The sequence below is a fragment of the Anguilla anguilla genome, chromosome 6 (assembly GCF_013347855.1).
Source record: "Anguilla anguilla isolate fAngAng1 chromosome 6, fAngAng1.pri, whole genome shotgun sequence".
NCBI classification, from domain to species: domain Eukaryota; kingdom Metazoa; phylum Chordata; class Actinopteri; order Anguilliformes; family Anguillidae; genus Anguilla; species Anguilla anguilla.
The window spans coordinates 2,443,499-2,463,504 of NC_049206.1; the positions used below are offsets into that span (position 1 = coordinate 2,443,499).

The 20,006-nt window shown below is 42.8% G+C and overlaps 2 protein-coding genes and 1 long non-coding RNA gene across 3 annotated transcripts in view; all 3 read left to right on the forward strand.

Annotated features, from left to right (window-relative positions):
* The window catches only part of LOC118228888 (tripartite motif-containing protein 35-like), a 27,739-nt gene continuing 7,733 nt past the window's right edge, over positions 1-20,006 (forward strand). The window contains exons 1-4 of the mRNA XM_035420447.1: positions 1-637; positions 1,513-1,608; positions 1,694-1,924; positions 2,292-2,314. Coding sequence (XP_035276338.1) covers positions 233-637; positions 1,513-1,608; positions 1,694-1,924; positions 2,292-2,314 — 755 coding nt within the window. The 5' untranslated portion in view covers positions 1-232. The remainder of the gene's footprint in view (positions 638-1,512; positions 1,609-1,693; positions 1,925-2,291; positions 2,315-20,006) is intronic.
* LOC118228963 lies at positions 2,728-4,137 on the forward strand. Its single transcript, XR_004765578.1, has 2 exons — positions 2,728-2,760; positions 3,177-4,137. It is a non-coding gene; the product is annotated as an uncharacterized LOC118228963 (long non-coding RNA).
* LOC118228953 (tripartite motif-containing protein 35-like) lies at positions 11,151-18,739 on the forward strand. Its single transcript, XM_035420560.1, has 6 exons — positions 11,151-12,004; positions 14,006-14,101; positions 14,187-14,417; positions 15,609-15,631; positions 16,109-16,227; positions 18,165-18,739. Exons 1-6 carry the CDS (start codon positions 11,600-11,602, stop codon positions 18,689-18,691), a joined length of 1,401 nt encoding a protein of 466 aa, XP_035276451.1. The 5' UTR covers positions 11,151-11,599; the 3' UTR covers positions 18,692-18,739.

Genomic DNA, 20,006 nt, shown 5'->3' on the forward strand with positions numbered 1-20,006 from the left:
AAAACGTCAAATAAACAGAAAATTGTGGAGTGGGGGAGGGGAAGGAAACCTGGAAATAACCAACGTAAGGTGAGGTCACTGATTTTATATCTGCAGAGAAAACCTGTTTTGCATGTAGTTCATACCTACCTGCAGTTTTCTGTAAATCCCTCCCCTGGATCTGGGTGTAACTCTCTATTAAGATTTTTAGTTCTATTAGTTGGCATAAGATGTGCTCTAGCTCTGAGACAGAATGGCGTCTGGATCTTCTCCCCTGGAAGAGGAGCTCTCCTGTCCTGTGTGCTCTGAAATCTTCAGGGATCCTGTTGTCCTGAGTTGCAGTCACAGCTTCTGTAAGGCCTGTCTGCAGAAGTACTGGGAACAGAAGGGATCTCGGGAGTGCCCAGATTGCAGGAGAGGATCTTCTAAGGATCACCCTCCTCTTAACCTGTCTCTGAGGAATACCTGTGAGGTGTTCTTAAAGGAGAGAAGTCAGAGAGCTAAAGCAGGATCTGAAGTGCTCTGCAGTCTGCACAGTGAGAAAGTCAAACTCTTCTGTTTAGTGGACCAAATACCCGTCTGTCTTGTCTGCCAAACTTCAAGAAAACATGCAAACCACGAACTGCTACCAGTTCAGGAGGCTGCAGAAGAGTATAAGGTAACTGTTTTTCTTAAGAGAATTTAGACTTTTAACATCAGATTTTTCATTACTTGTAAACAGAATTAATTCGCTTGTAAATAATTGGTGATTTAAAAGTTTAGCTTGTTGTGCTGTCGTCTACTGAAAACTTGGTGAAGCTTATCAAACAGCTGAAATGAACACATAAAAAACGTTTTGTGTCAGAAATATAATTAATATTGAATTAATAATTATTTTGAATTACTAATGAAGAAGTTACTGTATTTCTGAAGGGTTATAATGATCCAAAAAGCAGCCATTTTAGGTATCAGGCCGTGTCACATGACCGACAGAGAGACAGGAGGGAGGAGCAGGAGTGTGGAGACATTCTCAGAGCTGTGCTAGGGAGCAGTGCTCAGCATGGGACAGTAGGGGTCAAAGTTCATGGCTCTGATATGTGTATCTGGCACAATGTGGCCTTAGAGGGCAGATGACTGTTAATGTGTCAAATGTAACTCTAAAGATACAGCACATTAAACTTATTCATTTTAAAACCATTGCAATGAATGATTTTGCCAATATGAACAGAACATGAGTGTTTAAATTCTCTACTGTCATACCCGTTTACATGGCATGACCTGTCACATAGGCAATGCACTAAAAAACCTGTTTACCTGGCATGAGCTGTCACAGAGGCAATGCACTGAAATACCTGTTTACCTGTTATGACCTGTCACAGAGGCAATGCACTGAAATGTGTCTCAGTGAACACATTACATTTACACAAGCTATGACCTCTATGAGTCTCTATTCGGCCTCCCCTCTGTCTGAACAGGGGCTCTTGTGCTGTCTGTGTAGGCAGTGAAGTTTACTGTTTGACTGTTTCTTTTGTAAAGAGTGCAATTTCTTTCCAGGAGAAACTCAGGACTGCACTGGCTCCACTGCAGGAGAAACTAAAAGCCTTTAATGCAGTGAAACTAATCTGTGATCAAACAGCAGAGCATATCAAGGTACTGTACTGATGCCTTTAAATCACAGTGTTGAAAATGCAGCTTGTGATTGTGCCGAAATGATGGTGAATAATGTGTATTCCAGAGCCAGGCCCAGCACACAGAGAGACAGATAAAGATGGAGTTTGAGAAACTTCAGCTGTTCCTAAAAGATGAAGAGGCAGCCAGGATCACTGCACTGAGGGAGGAAGAGATGCAGAAGAGTCAGATGATGAAGGAGAAGATTGAAAAGATGACAGAAGAGATATCATCCCTTTCAGAACAAATCAGAGCCATAGAACAGGAGCTGGGAGCTGAAGACGTCTCATTCCTGCAGGTAAGACCTGTTCACTCTGTGTCTGCAGGACTCTACACAAACTGCTGTTAATGCTCACACTCATTCGTGTATAGAATATAATATTCTCTAAACCACTTTTAAATTTAAACTTGCTAATATCATCAAAACATTTCAAAGCTTTATCAAGCAGAAGAATTGCAGTCTCCTTTTTTCTGGCAAATTTGATTTAAAGTTTCTCATCATTCTAGATCCACACACTGTACACATATTTAACTATGATAAAACAGCACATTTATTTTTCTGTGTCATGTTTTATATCTAAACCATGTTCAGCAACATACAGTCAGATATTACTGTGGTTCATCTACAGCATTGGTTAAAGCAATAATAATTCACTCTATTTCAGAGCTACAAGGACACACAAAACAGGTAAGAAACTCCATTCTCTGTCATCAGGTTAAATATCTAAAGTAATTTATTAGCCCTGTAGTGTTCAGTGTGGTACTGTGGAATGTGTTTGCAATGTTTCTCTCTCTCTAATAATTACTGCATCATTAATAATGACTATATATAGAGGGAGGTTTTTACAATAATAAAGTAATTAAATGAATAGTTTACCTCTAATATAAATTCCCAGAACACTGGGAGGGATGGAGGCATTATTTTATTGAATGAAGATCTGATGTTGCTGCTGATAATCATCTATGGTAATGAAGCCACGCCCACATCACAAGTGACTCCTGAATATTATTGCAGAGCCCAGTGCACACTGGCGGATCCAGAGAAGGTCTCAGGAGCGCTGATTGATGTGGCTAAGCACCTGGGCAATCTGAAGTACAGAGTGTGGGAGAAGATGCTGGGGACTGTTCAATACAGTGAGTACTGGGGGCAGTGAGCTCTGCTTTGTCACTGTACAGGGGGAATCTTCAGCATCCTTTCCACACGCTGATAAAGCCAGTCAGAGTCATACTGGTCCTGCCTGTGTAAGAGCCCTGGAGTGAAGAGACTGAGCACCAGTCCTTAATCTCACTGATGCTCATAATAAAATGCTGCTTTAAGAGTGGTAATGTATTTTAGGGGAAGGACAGGGTTCACACCTTCTTACAACGATTATACAACATGGAACATTTACAAATGTTATTAGCTTTTAGTTCTAGTGCTGCTCTCTCACGTATCTGAGACTGTAAAGATTGTTTTTGTTAAACTCAGTTTATATCATTAGGAGCCCATTGTTTTTGACGGTTTTCCTTTGTGCAGATCAGTGCTGACTTCTTATTCTCTGTCACTTCAGCTCCTGTGACTCTGGACCCAAACACAGCACATCCCAACCTCTCACTGTCTGAGGATCTGACCAGCGTGAGACGCAGTCGTGAGAGACAGCAGGTTCCTGATAATCCAGAGAGATTTGATGCGGGGCGGTGTGTGCTGGGCTCTGAGGGATTCAGCTCAGGGAAACACTGCTGGGATGTAGAAGTGGGGGATGAGGTCTGGGTGGTGGGTGTGGCTAAAGAGTCTATCAGCAGGATAGGGGTTGTGAATCTGAGCCCAGCAGGAGGAGTGTGGGGTATAGAGCTGCTCGATGGGATATACGCAGCCCGGACCTCCCCACCTAAAGGCCTCACTGTGCGAAGGAAACTCCAGAGGGTCAGAGTGCAGCTGGACTGGGACAGGGGGGAGGTGTCATTCTCTGACCCCAGTGACAACACTCCTCTCTACACTTTTAAACACTCCTTCACAGAGAGAGTGTTTCCATTCTTCTGGCCTGGTCCTCTGCGGATCTGTCCACTGAAGGTGAAGGTGTCTGTAAGAGTGGAATAGTGCTGTGGTTTGTGGGCAAGGATCAGGTGAACAGACTGCTTCTTTCACTTTGACAAGATCAATGAGTATATTTGCAGATAATATCTTTTACAATATTTTATTGAATCATTTACAAAATATAGATCAATTTCTGCAGCAGTTCATGATGAATGTAACTTTGAAATCTCATGATGTTGCAATAAAAATCAGGTTAAAAGAACTGCATTCCATCACATCTGAGCAGCATTAATTAAAATATTTGCCGGTCAAACAGCATCAACAAAATATTATTTTAGTTGAAACGTTCTGTAATGTTTCCATGAGAAGTGTCTAATTTCTTTTCACATAACTTCCTGATGTTATCACTGAGTAATAACTGTGCTATACGGTGGTGGTGTAAGTATGTGGGTTTGTGTGTAATCATTTGAGGTGTAATAAATCCACCAGTGGAATCACTCCATAGTGCTGCTCTTTTTCTGACCCGTCACCAGTGTGTCTCCCAGGTGTGTGATGAGGTAAGTCTCCTCCTCTAGGGCAGTATGAACACAGACAGAGGCAAACATGCCACTCATACGCTGGGTTTGGGTTCAGTTCAAACTCACATGAGCTGATCTGATATACTGCTTAGCTAACTACCCTGCTAGTGCTATGAGCTCGGAGAGTGAGTTTGGGTTGACCAGTACCCGAGGGTTTGGGATGGTTCGGGTCCTAATTCTGACTGTTTCTATTGGTCTGGTTGGGGTTTTGCTCTTTGTAGCTGGGCCTTTATATTTTGAGCACAGAGCGCTGTGTGAGCTGGATGGCAGTTGTAGGCCAGCGAGTCTAAGCTGAGCTCTATGAGTGACAGAATGGACGCCTCAGAGCCGGGGAGAAAGAAGTTATAGTCAGGGGAGAATGAAGTGAGGCAGCAGCCATCGAACGGAGAATCCCAGGTCTGGACAAACCTTTACACGGTTTTTGATCGAGCTGCAGAAGAAAGCGTGGGGTTCGTAAAATGTGAATTCTGTGATGCCCTGCTTAAGTATGGGAGCCGTGAAACAGGAGCATCAGCGTTATGACAGTATAATGCACAAGCCTGCCGCTGTGCACCATCAACTGATCTGATCCAGACATCAATCACCCCTGTTCTGAACAGAACATCAGCGATACCCCAAACCACGGCGTGTCTATTGTACTGAAGCACTTATTAAAAGTCAGGGTCAAACCAGGTTCAGTTTCCAAAACACTGCAACACGCGGGCTCTGGTCAGACTCAGGCTGAATAGAATGCGGGCTCATGTAGGGTCAGGCTGAAGTTTTTGGGCCCGTTACAAGCTCTAGCCTGAGAGTGAGGGAAATGTCTGTGGTCATACTCACTCTGTCCACTAGTGGACGCCTGAGGCTGTGCTGAGGTGTTAGATGAAGCCCTTGCTCTACCAGGTGGAGTGAGAGAGTTTTTCGTTTTTTTAGTTTAGATTATTTATTTGACGATTTACTTTAAAAGGACAATTACATGGTTGCAAACACTAATGCACATGCACAATTAAAAGAGCATCAAGGATAACACAAAAAGTCACAAGACTTATTTCCATTGTGGTCCTTGCTATACCAAACTTCTGCAACTTCTGCGACTTCTGCTGCAAAACTGTCAAGGTCTGCAAAAGAAATCAGCAGAGTCCATTTGCTGGGGTGCAAGAAATAGCAAAAACAGTTTCAACCCAATCGTGCCATCGTGCGAGGAAGGCGTGATTTGTCTTGATTTAAACCAGTTAGGACGTAGCTTTTTCCACCCCAATGCTGAAATTTACATTGACAAGTGAGCCGCTTTAAGAAGTGGCTTTCTGTGTATTGTTTCTGGAAAAGTTAGTATTTTCTTCTTTGTATGATTTGTCTGGTATTTGCTCGGCCAAAGATACAAAAGTACAAGAGGTGTCGACTGTCCAGCGCAGCAGCAAACGTTTCAGTCACGTGCTTCCATCAGTGCTCTAGACCACCTGTTCTACAGCACAACTCTCTCTTTGCTTTGAGTCAGATTTTATAAAGAGAAATGGATTGTGTACGCAAACTCTGGATCTTTGTTTGAATCATGTTTCTAAGGGAGGGCGTGTGCTTGCCCTGGAGAATTAGATTCCATTTGGATTAACACGTCAGAGAGCTGACTGAACCAGTAAGAACCGGGCTGGTGTAAAACTGCTGGCAGATCAGCCAATCAAACCTCAGTGGTACAATACTGCCCCCTGCAGGAACTGCTGTCTCTGACAATCAGGTGTGTCTAACAGGAAGAGGGAAGTGCAGTTTCTCACAGGTGGAAGCTTTAGTTACATCGGGGACCTTTTAATGCGATTTCAATCTATATTTTTCAGAAATACAGGATTTTCTGATAACATAGACAGAGAAAAAATACCAAGACAAAGAGAGATTTGAGTCTAATTTCAAAGACAATACTTAGCTGCAGTTTGTTGTGACAGCAGTAAGTGAAAGTGAAACTAAACTACAGGTTTAGCAGAAGTCATTACTGAGCTCAGAACAGACCAAGACAGAATGGCGTCTGGATCTTCTCTCCTGGAAGAGGAGCTCTCCTGTCCTGTGTGCACTGAAATCTTCAGGGATCCTGTTCTCCTGAGTTGCAGTCACAGCTTCTGTAAGGCCTGTCTGCAGCAGTACTGGGCACAGAAGGGATCTCGGGAGTGCCCAGTGTGCAGGAGAAGATCTTCCAAGCAAGAACCTCCCTATAACCTGTCTCTGAGGAATACCTGTGAGGCGTTCTTAAAGGAGAGAAGTCAGAGAACTAAAGCAGGATCTGAAGTGCTCTGCAGTCTGCACAGTGAGAAACTCAAACTCTTCTGTTTGGTGGATCAAATACCCGTCTGCCTTGTCTGCCAAACTTCAAGAAAACATGCAAACCATGAACTGCTACCAGTTCAAGAGGCTGCAGAAGAGTATAAGGTAACTGCTTTTCTTAAGATAATTTAGACTTTTAACATTTGATTTTTCTTTGCTTGTAAACTAAATGAATTTGCTTGTAAATTATTGGTGATTTAAAAGTTTGGCTTGTTGTGCAGTCGTCTACTGAAAACTTGGTGAAGCTTATCAAACAGCTAAAATGAACACATAAAAAACGTTTTGTGTCAAAAATATAATTATAATTAATATTGAATTAATAATTATTTTGAATTACTAATGAAGAAGTTACTGTATTTCAAAAAGGGTTATAATGATCCAAAAAGCAGCCATTTTAGTTATCAGGCCGTATCACATGCCTGACAGAGAGACAGGAGGGAGGGGCAGGAGTGTGGAGACATTCTCAGAGCTGTGTTAGGGAGCAGTGCTCAGCATAGGACAGTTGGGGTCAAAGTTCATGACTCTGATATATGTGTCTGACACAATGTGGCCTTAGAGGGCAGATCACTGTTAATGTGCCAAATGTAACTCAAAAGATACAGCACATTAAACTTATTCATTTTAATATTATTGCAATGATATTTTGCCAATATGAACAGAACATGAGTGTTTCAATTCTCTACTGTCATACCCATTTGTATGGCATGACCTGTCACACAGGCAATACATTAAAAAACCTGTTTACCTGGCATGACCTGTCACAGAGGCAATGCACTGAAATGTGTCTCAGTGAACACATTTCATTTACACAAGCTATGACCAGAGTCTCTATTCTGGCTCCCCTCTGTCTGAACAGGGGCTCTTGTGCTGTCTGTGTAGGCAGTGAAGTTTACTGTTTGACTGTTTCTTTTGTAAAGAGTGCAATATCTTTCCAGGAGAAACTCAGGACTGCACTGGCTCCACTGCAGGAGAAGCTAAAAGCCTTTAATGCAGTGAAACTAGTCTGTGATCAAACAGCAGAGCACATCAAGGTACTGTACTGAGGCCTTTAAATCACAATGTTGAAAATGCAGCTTGTGATTGTGCTGAAATGATGGTGAATAATATTAATTCCAGAGCCAGGCCCAGCACACAGAGAGACAGATAAAGGTGGAGTTTGAGAAACTTCAGCAGTTCCTAAAAGATGAAGAGGCAGCCATGATCACTGCACTGAGGGAGGAAGAGGAGCAGAAGAGTCAAATGATGAAGGAGAAGATTGAGAAGATGACAGAAGAGATATCATCCCTTTCAGAACAAATCAGAGCCATAGAACAGGAGCTGGGAGCTGAAGACATCTCATTCCTGCAGGTAAGACCTGTTCACTCAGTGTCTGCAGTACTCTATACAAACTGCTGTTAATGCTCACACACATTCGTGTATAGAATATAATATTCTCTAAACCACCTTTAAATTTAAACTTGCTAATATCATCAAAACATTTCAAAGCTTTATCAAGCAGAAGAATTGCAGTCTCCTTTTTGCTGGCAAAGTTTGATTTAAAGTTTCTCATCATTCTAGATCCACACACTGTACACATATTTAACTATGATAAAACAGCACATTTATTTTTCTGTGTCATGTTTTATATCTAAACCATGTTCAGCAACATACAGTCAGATATTACTGTGGTTCATCTACAGCATTGGCTAAAGCAATAATAATTCACTCTATTTCAGAGCTGCAAGGACACACAAAACAGGTAAGAAACTCCATTCTCTGTCATCAGGTTAAATATCTAAAGTAATTTATTAGCCCTGTAGTGTTCAGTGAGGTACTGTGGAATGTGTTTACAATGTTTCTCTCTCTATAATAATTACTGCATCATTAATAATGACTATATATAGAGGGAGGTTTTTACAATATTAAAGTAATGAAATGAATATTTACCTCTAATATAAATCCCCAGAACGCTGGGAGGGATGGAGCCATTTTATTATAGAATGAAGATCTGATGTTGCTGCTGATAATCTTCTATCATAATGAAGCCACGCCCACAGAACAAGTGACTCCTGAATATTATTGCAGAGCCCAGTGCACACTGGCAGATCCAGAGAAGGTCTCAGGAGCGCTGATTGATGTGGCCAAGCACCTGGGCAATCTGAAGTACAGAGTGTGGGAGAAGATGCTGGGGACTGTTCAATACAGTGAGTACTGGGGGCAGGGAGCTCCACATTGTCACTGTACAGGGGGAGTCTTCAGCATCCTTTCCACAAGCTGATGAAGCCAGTCAGAGTCATACTGGTCCTATCTGTGTAAGAGCCCTGGAGTGAAGAGACTGAGCACCAGTCCTTAATCTCACTGATGCTCATAATAAAATACTGATTTAAGAGTGATAACATATTTTAGGGGACAGGCTTTGCACACTCGTACAATGATTATACAACATGGAACATATACAAATGTCCTTAGCTTTTAGTTCTAGTGCTGCTCTCTCATGTATCTGAGACTGTAAAGATTGTTTTTGTAAAACTCAGATTATATCATTAGGAGCCCATTGTTTTTGATGGTTTTCCTTTCTGCAGATCAGTGCTGACGTCTCATTCTCTGTCCCTTCAGCTCCTGTGACTCTGGATCCAAACACAGCCCATCCTGATCTCTCACTGTCTGAGGATCTGACCAGTGTGAGAGACAGTGATGAGAAACAGCAGGTTCCTGATAATCCAGAGAGATTTGATGGGCGGCGGTTTGTGCTGGGCTCTGAGGGATTCAGCTCAGGGAGACACTGCTGGGATGTAGAAGTGGGGGATGATGACTGGGTGGTGGGTGTGGCTGAAGAGTCCATCAGCAGGAAAGGGGATGTGGATCTGAGCTCAGCAGGAGGAGTGTGGTGTATACTGCTGCACAATGGGGAAAACATAGCCTGGGACTCCCCACCTACAGCCCTCACTGTGCAGAGGAAACCCCAGAGGGTCAGAGTGCAGCTGGACTGGGACAGGGGGGAGGTGTCATTCTCTGACCCCAGTACCAACACTCCTCTCTACACTTTTAAACACTCCTTCACTGAGAGAGTGTTTCCATTCTTCTGGCCTGATTCTTTCCAGATCTGTCCACTGAAGGTGTCTGTAAGAGTGGAATAGTGCTGTGGTTTGTGGGCAAGGATCAGGTGAACAGACTGCTTCTTTCACTTTGATTAATGAGATAAAAATATCTATTACAATGTTTTCTTTAATTATTTAAAAAAATATAGATCCATGTTTGCAGCAGTTCATGATGAATGTCCCTTTGTAACCTCATGATGTCAATGTTGAAACTGGTTTGTGTGTAATCAGTTGAAGTTTAATAAATACACCAGTGGAATCACTCCAGAGTGCTGCTCTTTTCCTGACCCGTCACCAGTGTGTCTCCCAGGTGTGTGATGAGGTAAGTCTCTCTCTCCAGTGCAGTGTGAACACAGACAGAGACAAATTCTCCCCTCATACGCTGGGTTTGGGATCAGTTCAAACTGAATTCAGCAGATCAAGTGAGAGAAGTGGATAAGCCCAGTGCCCCCTGGATGGTGCTGTGAACTGAGAGTGAGGGAAATGTCTGTGGTCATACCCACTCTGTCCACAAGAGGGCTTCTGAAACTGTGGTGTTGGGTGAAGCCCTTGCTCTACAAAGTGTATGGAGTGTCAGCAAGGTGAGGATTAATTGAAATATGCTGCTGTGACACTGTAACTCCACACAGGAACGTTTGGGGCCTCTGGCTTCCTGACCACGGGACTGATCCTCTGCTGAGTCACGCTCACCATTCACTTCTCCTGCTCGCCCACGGCATAATGAAGAGCCTGTCCCCTTCCTCCGGTGACTCTGCAGTAAAGCCTAGCTGACTGATCAGTCAGGCACCAGCCTGGGGTAGGAACACCCCCTTTTAGGAAGAAATGGTGCAGCCCAATTTAACCCACTTGAACATTAAAGCAGTAATCAGTGGTTTATCTGTCAGTGTTTGATTGACAGCTACAATACTATGAGCCAATCAAATGTTTGTGGGCCCCAAATAATCCACCGACCAGGTTCCAGGGAATGTGGGGTTCTGTTGCATCAGTGACTTTCTGAGAATAAAATCTTACCAAAAACGTAACGGCTTTGCTCTGAGGGTGAAGACATCGGGCCTCATTCACAAAATGTGTGCGATCACATTTGATCATAAACTGTGAGTAAGAATGTTTCCAAGAAAATTTTGGCATTCCTCATTTTTTCTTATCTGTATTTGTTCATGGCTGTTTCCTTATACAAATCACATGAACAGGATCATGCGTAAAATATACAAACAGCCAGCATTCATCATCTCATACACCTGGGAGATGCACACAAAAAAAAAGGTCTGCACATGTGTCATAAATCCCTTTTTTTTTTCATTGGAACATTTTGAACAACAAAAGTAAGAATAATTTAAGAAGAGTTTTGTGAATGAGGCCCATTGTTTAACCGATCAGACGCATCTCCTGAAGGACGTTGATGGACTTTGCTGTGCGTCCCAACTCACACCTCACTTGGTCACCGAGATTATCCTGAGTGGGGCTGCCCGTGTTGTCAGCACCCCCTCCCCCCCCTCCCCCACCCCCCCCCACCCGGCTGGTTACTGTTCCTAAGTGCTGATGACTCACCTCTTCTGCTCTTGGCATATAAATTAGAGTATGGCAGTGTCTCCGTCTCTCAGCAATGTGTCACGTGCTGACTGATATCAGAACGCTTGCCCCGTATTTCCCTTTATATTCCCCTCACCTGTGGACTCACCTGTCCCCGGAAATACGCCACTGAAGTCTGTGAGTCCACAGTCCAGGAGTCCAGAGGGCTGTTTGGGACTGGGCGAGTGTCTCGCACTCGGAAGGTTTAGTTACAAACAGGATCTTAAACAGGATATGATTTCAAAATACATTTTTCAGGAAACAAGAATTTTCTGAAAATATACTGAAGATGGAAGCGAAATAGCCAAGATTGAGAAGGCAGAGATATTAAAGTGATCTTTATAAACAGTGCTTCTTAGCTGCAGTTTGTATAAGTTTCAGTAGGTAAAACTGAAACTAAACTACTGTATTCAGCAGAAGTTATTACTGAGTCCAGAACAAACTGAGACAGAATGGCGTCTGGATCTTCTCTCCTGGAAGAGGAGCTCTCCTGTCCTGTGTGCTCTGAAATCTTCGGGGATCCTGTTGTCCTGAGTTGCAGTCACAGCTTCTGTAAGGCCTGTCTGCAGCAGTACTGGGAACAGAAGGGATCTCGGGAGTGCCCAGTTTGCAGGAGAAGATCTTCTAAGGATGAACCTCCTCGTAACCTGTCTCTGAGGAATACCTGTGAGGCGTTCTTAAAGGAGATAAGTCAGAGAGCTAAAGCAGGATCTGAAGTGCTCTGCAGTCTGCACAGTGAGAAACTGAAACTCTTCTGTTTGGTGGATCAAATACCTGTCTGTGTTATCTGCCAAACTTCAAAAAACCATGAAAACCACAAAATGCGACCAGTAAAGGAGGCTGCAGAAGAGTGTAAGGTAATTGTCAGATAACATATTTCACATTTTACCTAATTTTGTATGGCTTGTAAGAATATAATACAATATAAATTATTTGGATTTAATAAAAGAACTGTATAAAGTGACCCTAGTTATCAGGCATGACTGCAGTTTGAGCTCCATACTATGTGTCACATGACTAACAGAGAGAGGCAAGAGGCGGGGCAAAGCCAGCGTCAGACGTCAATCAGAGGAGGAACTTTTTTTACTGGGAGGGCACTGATTTTTACATGGGTCTAGATGGCAGTGTTATATTCGAACTTCTAAAATATCAATTATGGATGCCATGTAGGTTGACTTGTGAGATGCTGATTTTATGACTTCGGTCAACTGTAGGTCCTTTCAGATCATGTACTCAACTTAGAGGAAAGGTCCACTCCCCCAGTCTAACATGCTATCAGATGCATCCAGTCTACCTAACAAAGGTAACTGGTTTGTGACCAGGACTACCAAAATATCAATTATGGCTACCATGTAATATTGATTTCTAGAAGGCTGCTCTGTGTTACTCAACTTCTGGAAATTTTTGTGTCTGTTTCAGAGCGTTTCTCTTGATCCCTCCAAACGGCCTCGCATGTCAGATGCTCTTTGGAGTTTGCATGTTTATGAAAGCCTTTGTTATATCCAACAGCGTGCTTCCAGCTGCAATGTCCCTTCACTTTAAACGTTGAATCAGTTTTGGAACACAATTATCTGAAGGGAAACAGAAACTGCATCTGCTTTTACTGTGTATTCCAGTCAGTCTCTCCTGTGACCCCAGTCACTTACAAAAGAGCATTTTCCCACTAAAAATGTGGCTTAGATACTTGTCCTCTTTCACCTGGTCAGGTTTTTCTCTACTAAAATCCTCTGGTGGAGTTTGCAGTCGAGGGTCTGGTCCAAATGTAGTGCTGCTGGAACCTGATGTGCTCCTGCTAGCTAGTGAAGCTGGAGGGGAGCTGATGTCATCAGCTGAATTAGCTGGATCGAGTAGCATAGCAAGACCAGCAGTGTCACTGACTTCATTTGAGGTTGTAGATGCAGACGCTGTAGCTTTGGCACGTATCGGTGGTTCTGAATGTGAATGAATAGATCCAGTAAATTCTGAACTCTGTCCTGTTGTGGATGGGGCAGGTAGAGCTTTGAGCCATTTTCTAATATCCGTTTTGTAAAGTAAACACTGCCAACGCTCAAATTAACCCTTAAACTGACAAGTCCTGTAAAATGTGAGTAGGGGAGCGGGTTGCCAGATCAGGATTTCATGTATTTTTAACTACTAGTTTTGAATGCACTTTTTTATGCATTTTTAACCGAATGATTCCATGCATATTTACAGGAATGATGATTAATTGTCCATTAAGTATTGTTCAGTGCCTTTTTTCTTTGTTATAATTTTCATTCCTGGATTAATTCTTATTTTTAATTGCTTATGGCTGTTCTTATACTGCACTGTGGTCCCTGGGCTAATGTATTTTCTTCTTTTTCTTACACCCATCTGTAATGAGATGAATAACAATAAACTTTAACAATTTTTTCATTTTAATTATGTCACTGATCTGAAAATGATAGCTACAGCCCTGGCACAGATTATGGATAAACTGCGTTTATAAAAAGCTTTTGACAATTAATGCAATATTTTGCGACTACTTCTCTTTTTGGCATAATAAATATTGTCTGTAATAAATGTAACATCAGCACAGAATAAAAATGAAGAAATGATTACTGTTTGTGTAAAAAAAATAATATTACACTTTTCTGTATGTTTTACTTAATGCCTTCATAATTGACCATTCTAACTTATATTACTTAGAAATTTTATCGCCAGCTCAAACACATATTTTGTTGTCCAGCGTTTGTCTACATAACATTATCACATCCATGCAGTGAAAACCATAGCATTTGGCTTGTATACTTTCTGCTCTTGGGCTGTCTATATAGGCAGTGAAGTTTACTGTCAGTCTGTGTTCTCAGTAAAGTATGGACTCTGTCAATTCTTTCCAGGAGAAACTCAGGACTGCACTAGCTCCACTGCAGGAGAAGCTTAAAGCCTTTAATGCTGTGAAACTAGTCTGTGATCAAACAGCAGAGCACATCAAGGTACTGTACTGAGGCCTTTAAATCACTGTTTTGAAAATGCAGCGCTGGATTGTGCTGAAATGATGGTGAATAATGTTTATTCCAGAACCAGGCCCAGCGCACTGAGAGACAGATAAAGATGGAGTTTGAGAAACTTCAGCAGTTCCTAAAAGATGAAGAGGCAGCCAGGATCACTGCACTGACGGAGGAAGAGGAGCAGAAGAGTCAGATGATGAAGGAGAAAATTGAGAAGATGACAGAAGTGATATCATCCCTTTCAGAACAAATCAGAGCCATAGAACAGGAGCTGGGAGCTGAAGACATCTCATTCCTGCAGGTAAGTCATGTGTCAAAATCACACATAAAACATGTTTGTCAATATACACTCCTAGGCAAAAAAACAAAATGAAATATTAAGCTTTTAATGGTCTTAACAACCACTCATTGGTCAGGAAATTAGCAAGAATTAAACAAATAGATAAAGTAACTTAGTATGGGATAGCTTTTCCCCTGATTTCTTTAAATGTTTCAGCCTTGTGGGTAAACCTGCAGACAGCTTTTTACAAAAAAGAAGAGTCAATGTTGTTTCATTCAATGTTGATGGCTTCAAACAGTTGATTAGTAGTTGGAAAATGTTTCCCGGTTAGTTTGTTTTCTGAGGTCTTGAATTCTGCTGTCAGTTTTTGTAAGCTTCTTTCCTGTCTTTGAGAACTGTAAATTTCAGCAGGTGGTCATCCTTGCATGATGAGGCTTTGGGCCTTCCAGATTCTTTATTTCTGGCAACATTACCTGTTGTTTCAAAGCGTTGACCTATTCTCTCAATAGCTGATAGAGAAATAGGGATTACCTCTGCCTTTAGGGTCTTGTAAATTTCAGAATAGCTACAGTTGGCCTGACGAAGACCAGCTATGCGGTTTCTGACAGCAACCTCTGCATGATATTTTGCTTTTTTTGGAGCAGATTATCTCGCTCCTTTAATGTGGGTCTCACAACACTGCATACTGTAGATCTCTCTCTGCTCTATCAATCCTGGTTCCATTTAAGAGCTTGTTATCAGGCCCTTGATGGGCTGCATCAGGTGTGGCAGATAACCAAATAATGACTAATCTTTGAAGAAAAAAAACATCCCAGAAGATATTTTTGGAAAGTTTTGTACATGCAGACATGTGTTAGTTTGAATTTTACATCAATCATTTTAATCATTATCATGATTTTACCTTTGTGTACAAGAAGACTATATAAGTGAATTTCCCTGTTTCTAGCTTTTCCCCAAACAGTTCACTGCAGCAAAAGTAAACGAGCAAATGTTGGCACAGGAGGTCTCAGGAGTGCATTTGTTAAATTCTTGATACTTTCCTGACCAATGATTTGTTGTTAAGACCATTAAAAGCTTAATATTTTGCCATTTTGGGCTTGGCCAATATTTTTGCCCAGGTGTGTACTCATATTGGAACATATTGCATTGATACAGTCTTGATAATAGTCTGCGTATTGATTATAGTGATAAACTCTTATTCACTTTTTTCAGAGCTACAAAGACGTGGAGAAACGGTATGTAAACTCCTGCCTTATTCTCGATTCAATCTTTTAATCCTCTCTTCCTTCCTCTCTTCAGTATAAATATGAGGGGTAGATCACAAGTACTGTAGCATTTCATGAATAATGAGTGAAATGGGACCAGATGGAAAAATGATAAAAAGAATGTTACATTCATACCTAAATGAGTTATCTGATTTAATTATATAATGATTGTCTGTGTATCATGTTAATTATAATGATAAACATCATTACAATCATCGTACAAATAATGGGTAGAAAATGCACTTTACCCTGCATGCTCCTGTGTGTGTGTGTCCCTCAGTGGGGTCGGGCTGCTTCATGTCTGGCAGCCAGTGGGGCTGTGTGGCAGAACGCTGGGAGGGATGGAGCCATTTTCTTATAGAATAAAAATCTGATGTTGCTGCTGATTATCTTCTATGGTAATGAAGCCACACCCACAGCACAAGTGACTCCTGAATATTATTGCAGAGCCCAGTGCACACTGGCGGATCCAGAGAAGGTCTCAGGAGCGCTGATTGATGTGGCCAAGCACCTGGGCAATCTGAAGTACAGAGTGTGGGAGAAGATGCTGGGGACTGTTCAATACAGTGAGTACTGGGGGCAGGGAGCTCCACGTTGTCCACATTGTCACTGGGAATCTTCAGCATCCTTTCCATATTGGTCCTGTCTGTGTAAGAGCCCTAGAGTGAAGAGACTGAGCACCAGTCCTTAATCTCATTGGGTAATTCATTTGAGTGAAATCTTATCTATCCATCCATTATCTATACCTGCTTATCCTGAGCAGGAGCAGGGGGGTGCTGGAGCCTATCCCAGCGTGCATTGGGTGAGAGGCAGGAATACACCCTGGACAGGCCGCCAATCTATCGCAGGGCACACACACCATTCACTCACACACTCATAACAACGGGAAATTTAGGGACTCCAATTGGCCTACCTGCATGCCTTTGGACTGTGGGAGGAAACCGGAGTACCTGGAGGAAACCCACACGGACACGGGGAGAACATGCAAACTCCACACAGAAAGGCCGAGATTCAAACCCAGGATCTTGGTAAATGGACTGCATTTATATAGCGCTTTTATCCAAAGCGCTTTACAATTGATGCGTCTCATTCGCCAGAGCAGTTAGAGGTTAGGGGTTAGGTGTCTTGCTCAAGGACACTTCGACATGCCCCGGGCGGGGTTTGAACCGGCAACCCTCCGACTACCAGACAATCGGTCTTACCTCCTGAGCTATATCGCCCCTATCTTCTTGCTGTGGGGCGACAGTGCCACCCACTGCACCACCGTGCTGCCCAAATCTTTTCTATCTTTTTTAAAACCACTGGTAGCCTAAAACCATTGGGCTGGAGTGTAAGTAAAATAAGCAGTAAAGCTGCAAGAAATATGGCAAAGAAGGAGTTAGGCTTAGATGAGCGGGGCTTACTGGCACTACAGGCTAAGGGTGTTAGGCTCTCCTTCCCCTCCACCTGCTTCACAATGTTCAGCAGAGTAAATTCTCCCCTTAGAATAACCAGCATGATGAGGTATCTCCATATAAGAAATAGGATCTATTTCTGCAGAAAGAGTTCGATACCTACACAGAACAAGATGGATAACCCAGAACTGAGGAAAACAGGGACGGTCCCTGCTTTTAATAGAAAAAAAGTTCTAACAATAACATACATAATTCTGTGTCTAATTGGTATGTGGTTAATATATAATCATAAAGTAAGATTTAACAAAGTAAATGATTGGCTATGTCTAGTCATATAGCATGAATCCTGAATAAGCACACGGTGACCACTTAGTCTTAAACAAGTCAGAAATAATAGTTTAGTCTTTAATCTATCAGTTACATTCAGGGTCCTGGGCAGCATGGTGTCATAGCCGGTTCCTCCCTGGCAGGACAGCAGGGAGAGGATAAGTAGGAAGGCCAAGCTCATCTGTTTGGACTTCTAGAAATGCATAAGCAGCATAGAGAAAGAAGACACACGCACACGCACACGCACACACACACACACACACACACAGACAAACGTACATGAAATATTTCTTATTCTTGTCCTTGGGAGGTTTGGTGCCTGGAGACGGAGGGGCCCTGCTGCAAGGCCTGGGAATTTAGTGTTGCACAGACTTCTAGTTATGCTAGAGAGAACTCTCCTCCCTTCAGCAAACTGAATGGACAGACTGCCAATAATTCATTTAATTGTAGTTAAAGCCAAAGGACACTATTGCGAGGAAAGTCGTGTCTAAGATTATTTTTAAGTAAGTCAACTTTTTGAGTTATTGTAGGTAGAAATTGAAAAAGAAAACTACTTTAGTTTGTTATTCATTAAATGTGCATATATTAAATGCCTTATTTGCTACCTAGTTAAAAAAAAGTACAGGTGGCCTAATACTTTTGGCCCATACAGTATTTAAGTGGCTATAATGATTCTGTATAATGATTTTGTGAAACTCAGTTTATATCATTAGGAGCCCATTGTGTCTGATTGTTTCCCTTTGTGCAGATCAGTGCTGACGTCTCATTCTCTGTCCCTTCAGCTCCTGTGACTCTGGACCCAAACACAGCACATCCCCTCCTCTCACTGTCTGAGGATCTGACCAGTGTGAGACTCAGTGGTGAGAGTCAGCAGGTTCCTGATAATCCAGAGAGATTTGATGGGGGGCGGTGTGTGCTGGGCTCTGAGGGATTCAGCTCAGGGAGACACTGCTGGGATGTAGAAGTGGGGGGTGAGGCCTGGGCGGTGGGTGTGGCTAAAGAGTCCTTCAGCAGGAATGGGGCTGTGAGGCTGAGCCCAGCAGCAGGAGTGTGGAGTATACTGCGGCACTCTCGGCGTTATGAAGCCCTGACCTCCCCACCTACAGTCCTCACTGTGCAGAGGGAACCCCAGAGGGTCAGAGTGCAGCTGGACTGGGACAGGGGGGAGGTGTCATTCTCTGACCCCAGTACCAACACTCCTCTCTACACTTTTAAACACTCCTTCACTGAGAGAGTGTTTCCATTCTTCCGTCCTGGTTCTCTGCAGATCTGTCCACTGAAGGTGAAGGTGTCTGTACGAGTGGAATAGTGCTGTGGTTTGTGGGCATGGATCAGGTGAACAGACTGCTTTTTTCACTTTGACAAGAGTATATTTGCAGATAAAAATGTATTTTGCAATATTTTATTTAATCATTTAAACAATAAAGATCCATGTCTGCAGCAGTTCATGATAAATGTATCTTTGTAACCACATGATATCAATGTTGCAGTTATGCATTGGCTTGTGTGTAATCAGTTGAATTGTAATAAATGCACCAGTGGAATCACTCCAGAGTGCTGCTCTTTTCCTGACCTGTCACCAGTGTGTCTCTCCAGTGCAGTATAGACACAGACAGAGGCAAACACGCCCCTTATAAGCTGGGTTTGGGTTCAGTTCAAACTCACATGAGCTGATCTGAGATCAGCTAAGACATACTGATTAGCTAAGTATCCTGCTTGTGCTATGAACTCTGAGATTGAGTTTGTGATTTTCACCTGAGCCTGATAAACCTGGACCAGTACCCGAGGGTTTGGGTCAGTTCGGGTCCTAATTCTGCCTGTTTCTATTGGGCTGGTTGGGGTTTTGCTCCTTGTAGCTGGGCCTTTATATTTTGAGCACAGAGCGCTGTGTGAGCTGGATGGCAGTTGTAGGCCAGCGAGCCTAAGCTGAGCTCTGTGAGTGACAGAATGGACGCCTCAGAGCCGGGGAGAAGGAAGTTATAGTCAGGGGAGAATGAAGTGAGGCAGCAGCCATCGAATGGAGAATCCCAGGTCTGGACGAACTTTTACACGGTTTTTGATCGAGCTGCAGACGAAAGCGTGGGGTTCGTAAAATGTGAATTCTGTGATGCCCTGCTTAAGTATGGGAGCCGTGAAACAGGAGCATCAGCGTTATGACAGTATAATGCACAAGCCTGCCGCTGTGCACCATCAACTGATCTGATCCAGACATCAATCACACTTTTTCTGAACAGAACATCAGCGATACCCCAAACCACGGCGTGTCTACTGCACTGATGCACTTATTAAAAGTCAGGGTAAAACCAAATTCAGCTTCCAAAATGCTGCAACACGCGGGCTCTGGTCAGACTCAGGCTGAATAGAATGCGGGCTCATGTAGGGTGAGCCTGAGGCTGTGCTGAGGTGTTGGTTGAAGCCCTGGCTCTACCAGATCTGCATTCAATCGCTCCTTTTTTCCGTCCTTACCACCTTTCCTAGTATGGAAGACCAAACCGGTCAAAAATATACTCATTTGACATCTGGAATCACGCATTGTCAGAGTGTCAACAGGCACAGTCCAATCGCGTATCTTTACCTCCTTGAACAGCCAATTACAGTTTACTCATTAATTTGATTATACTGGC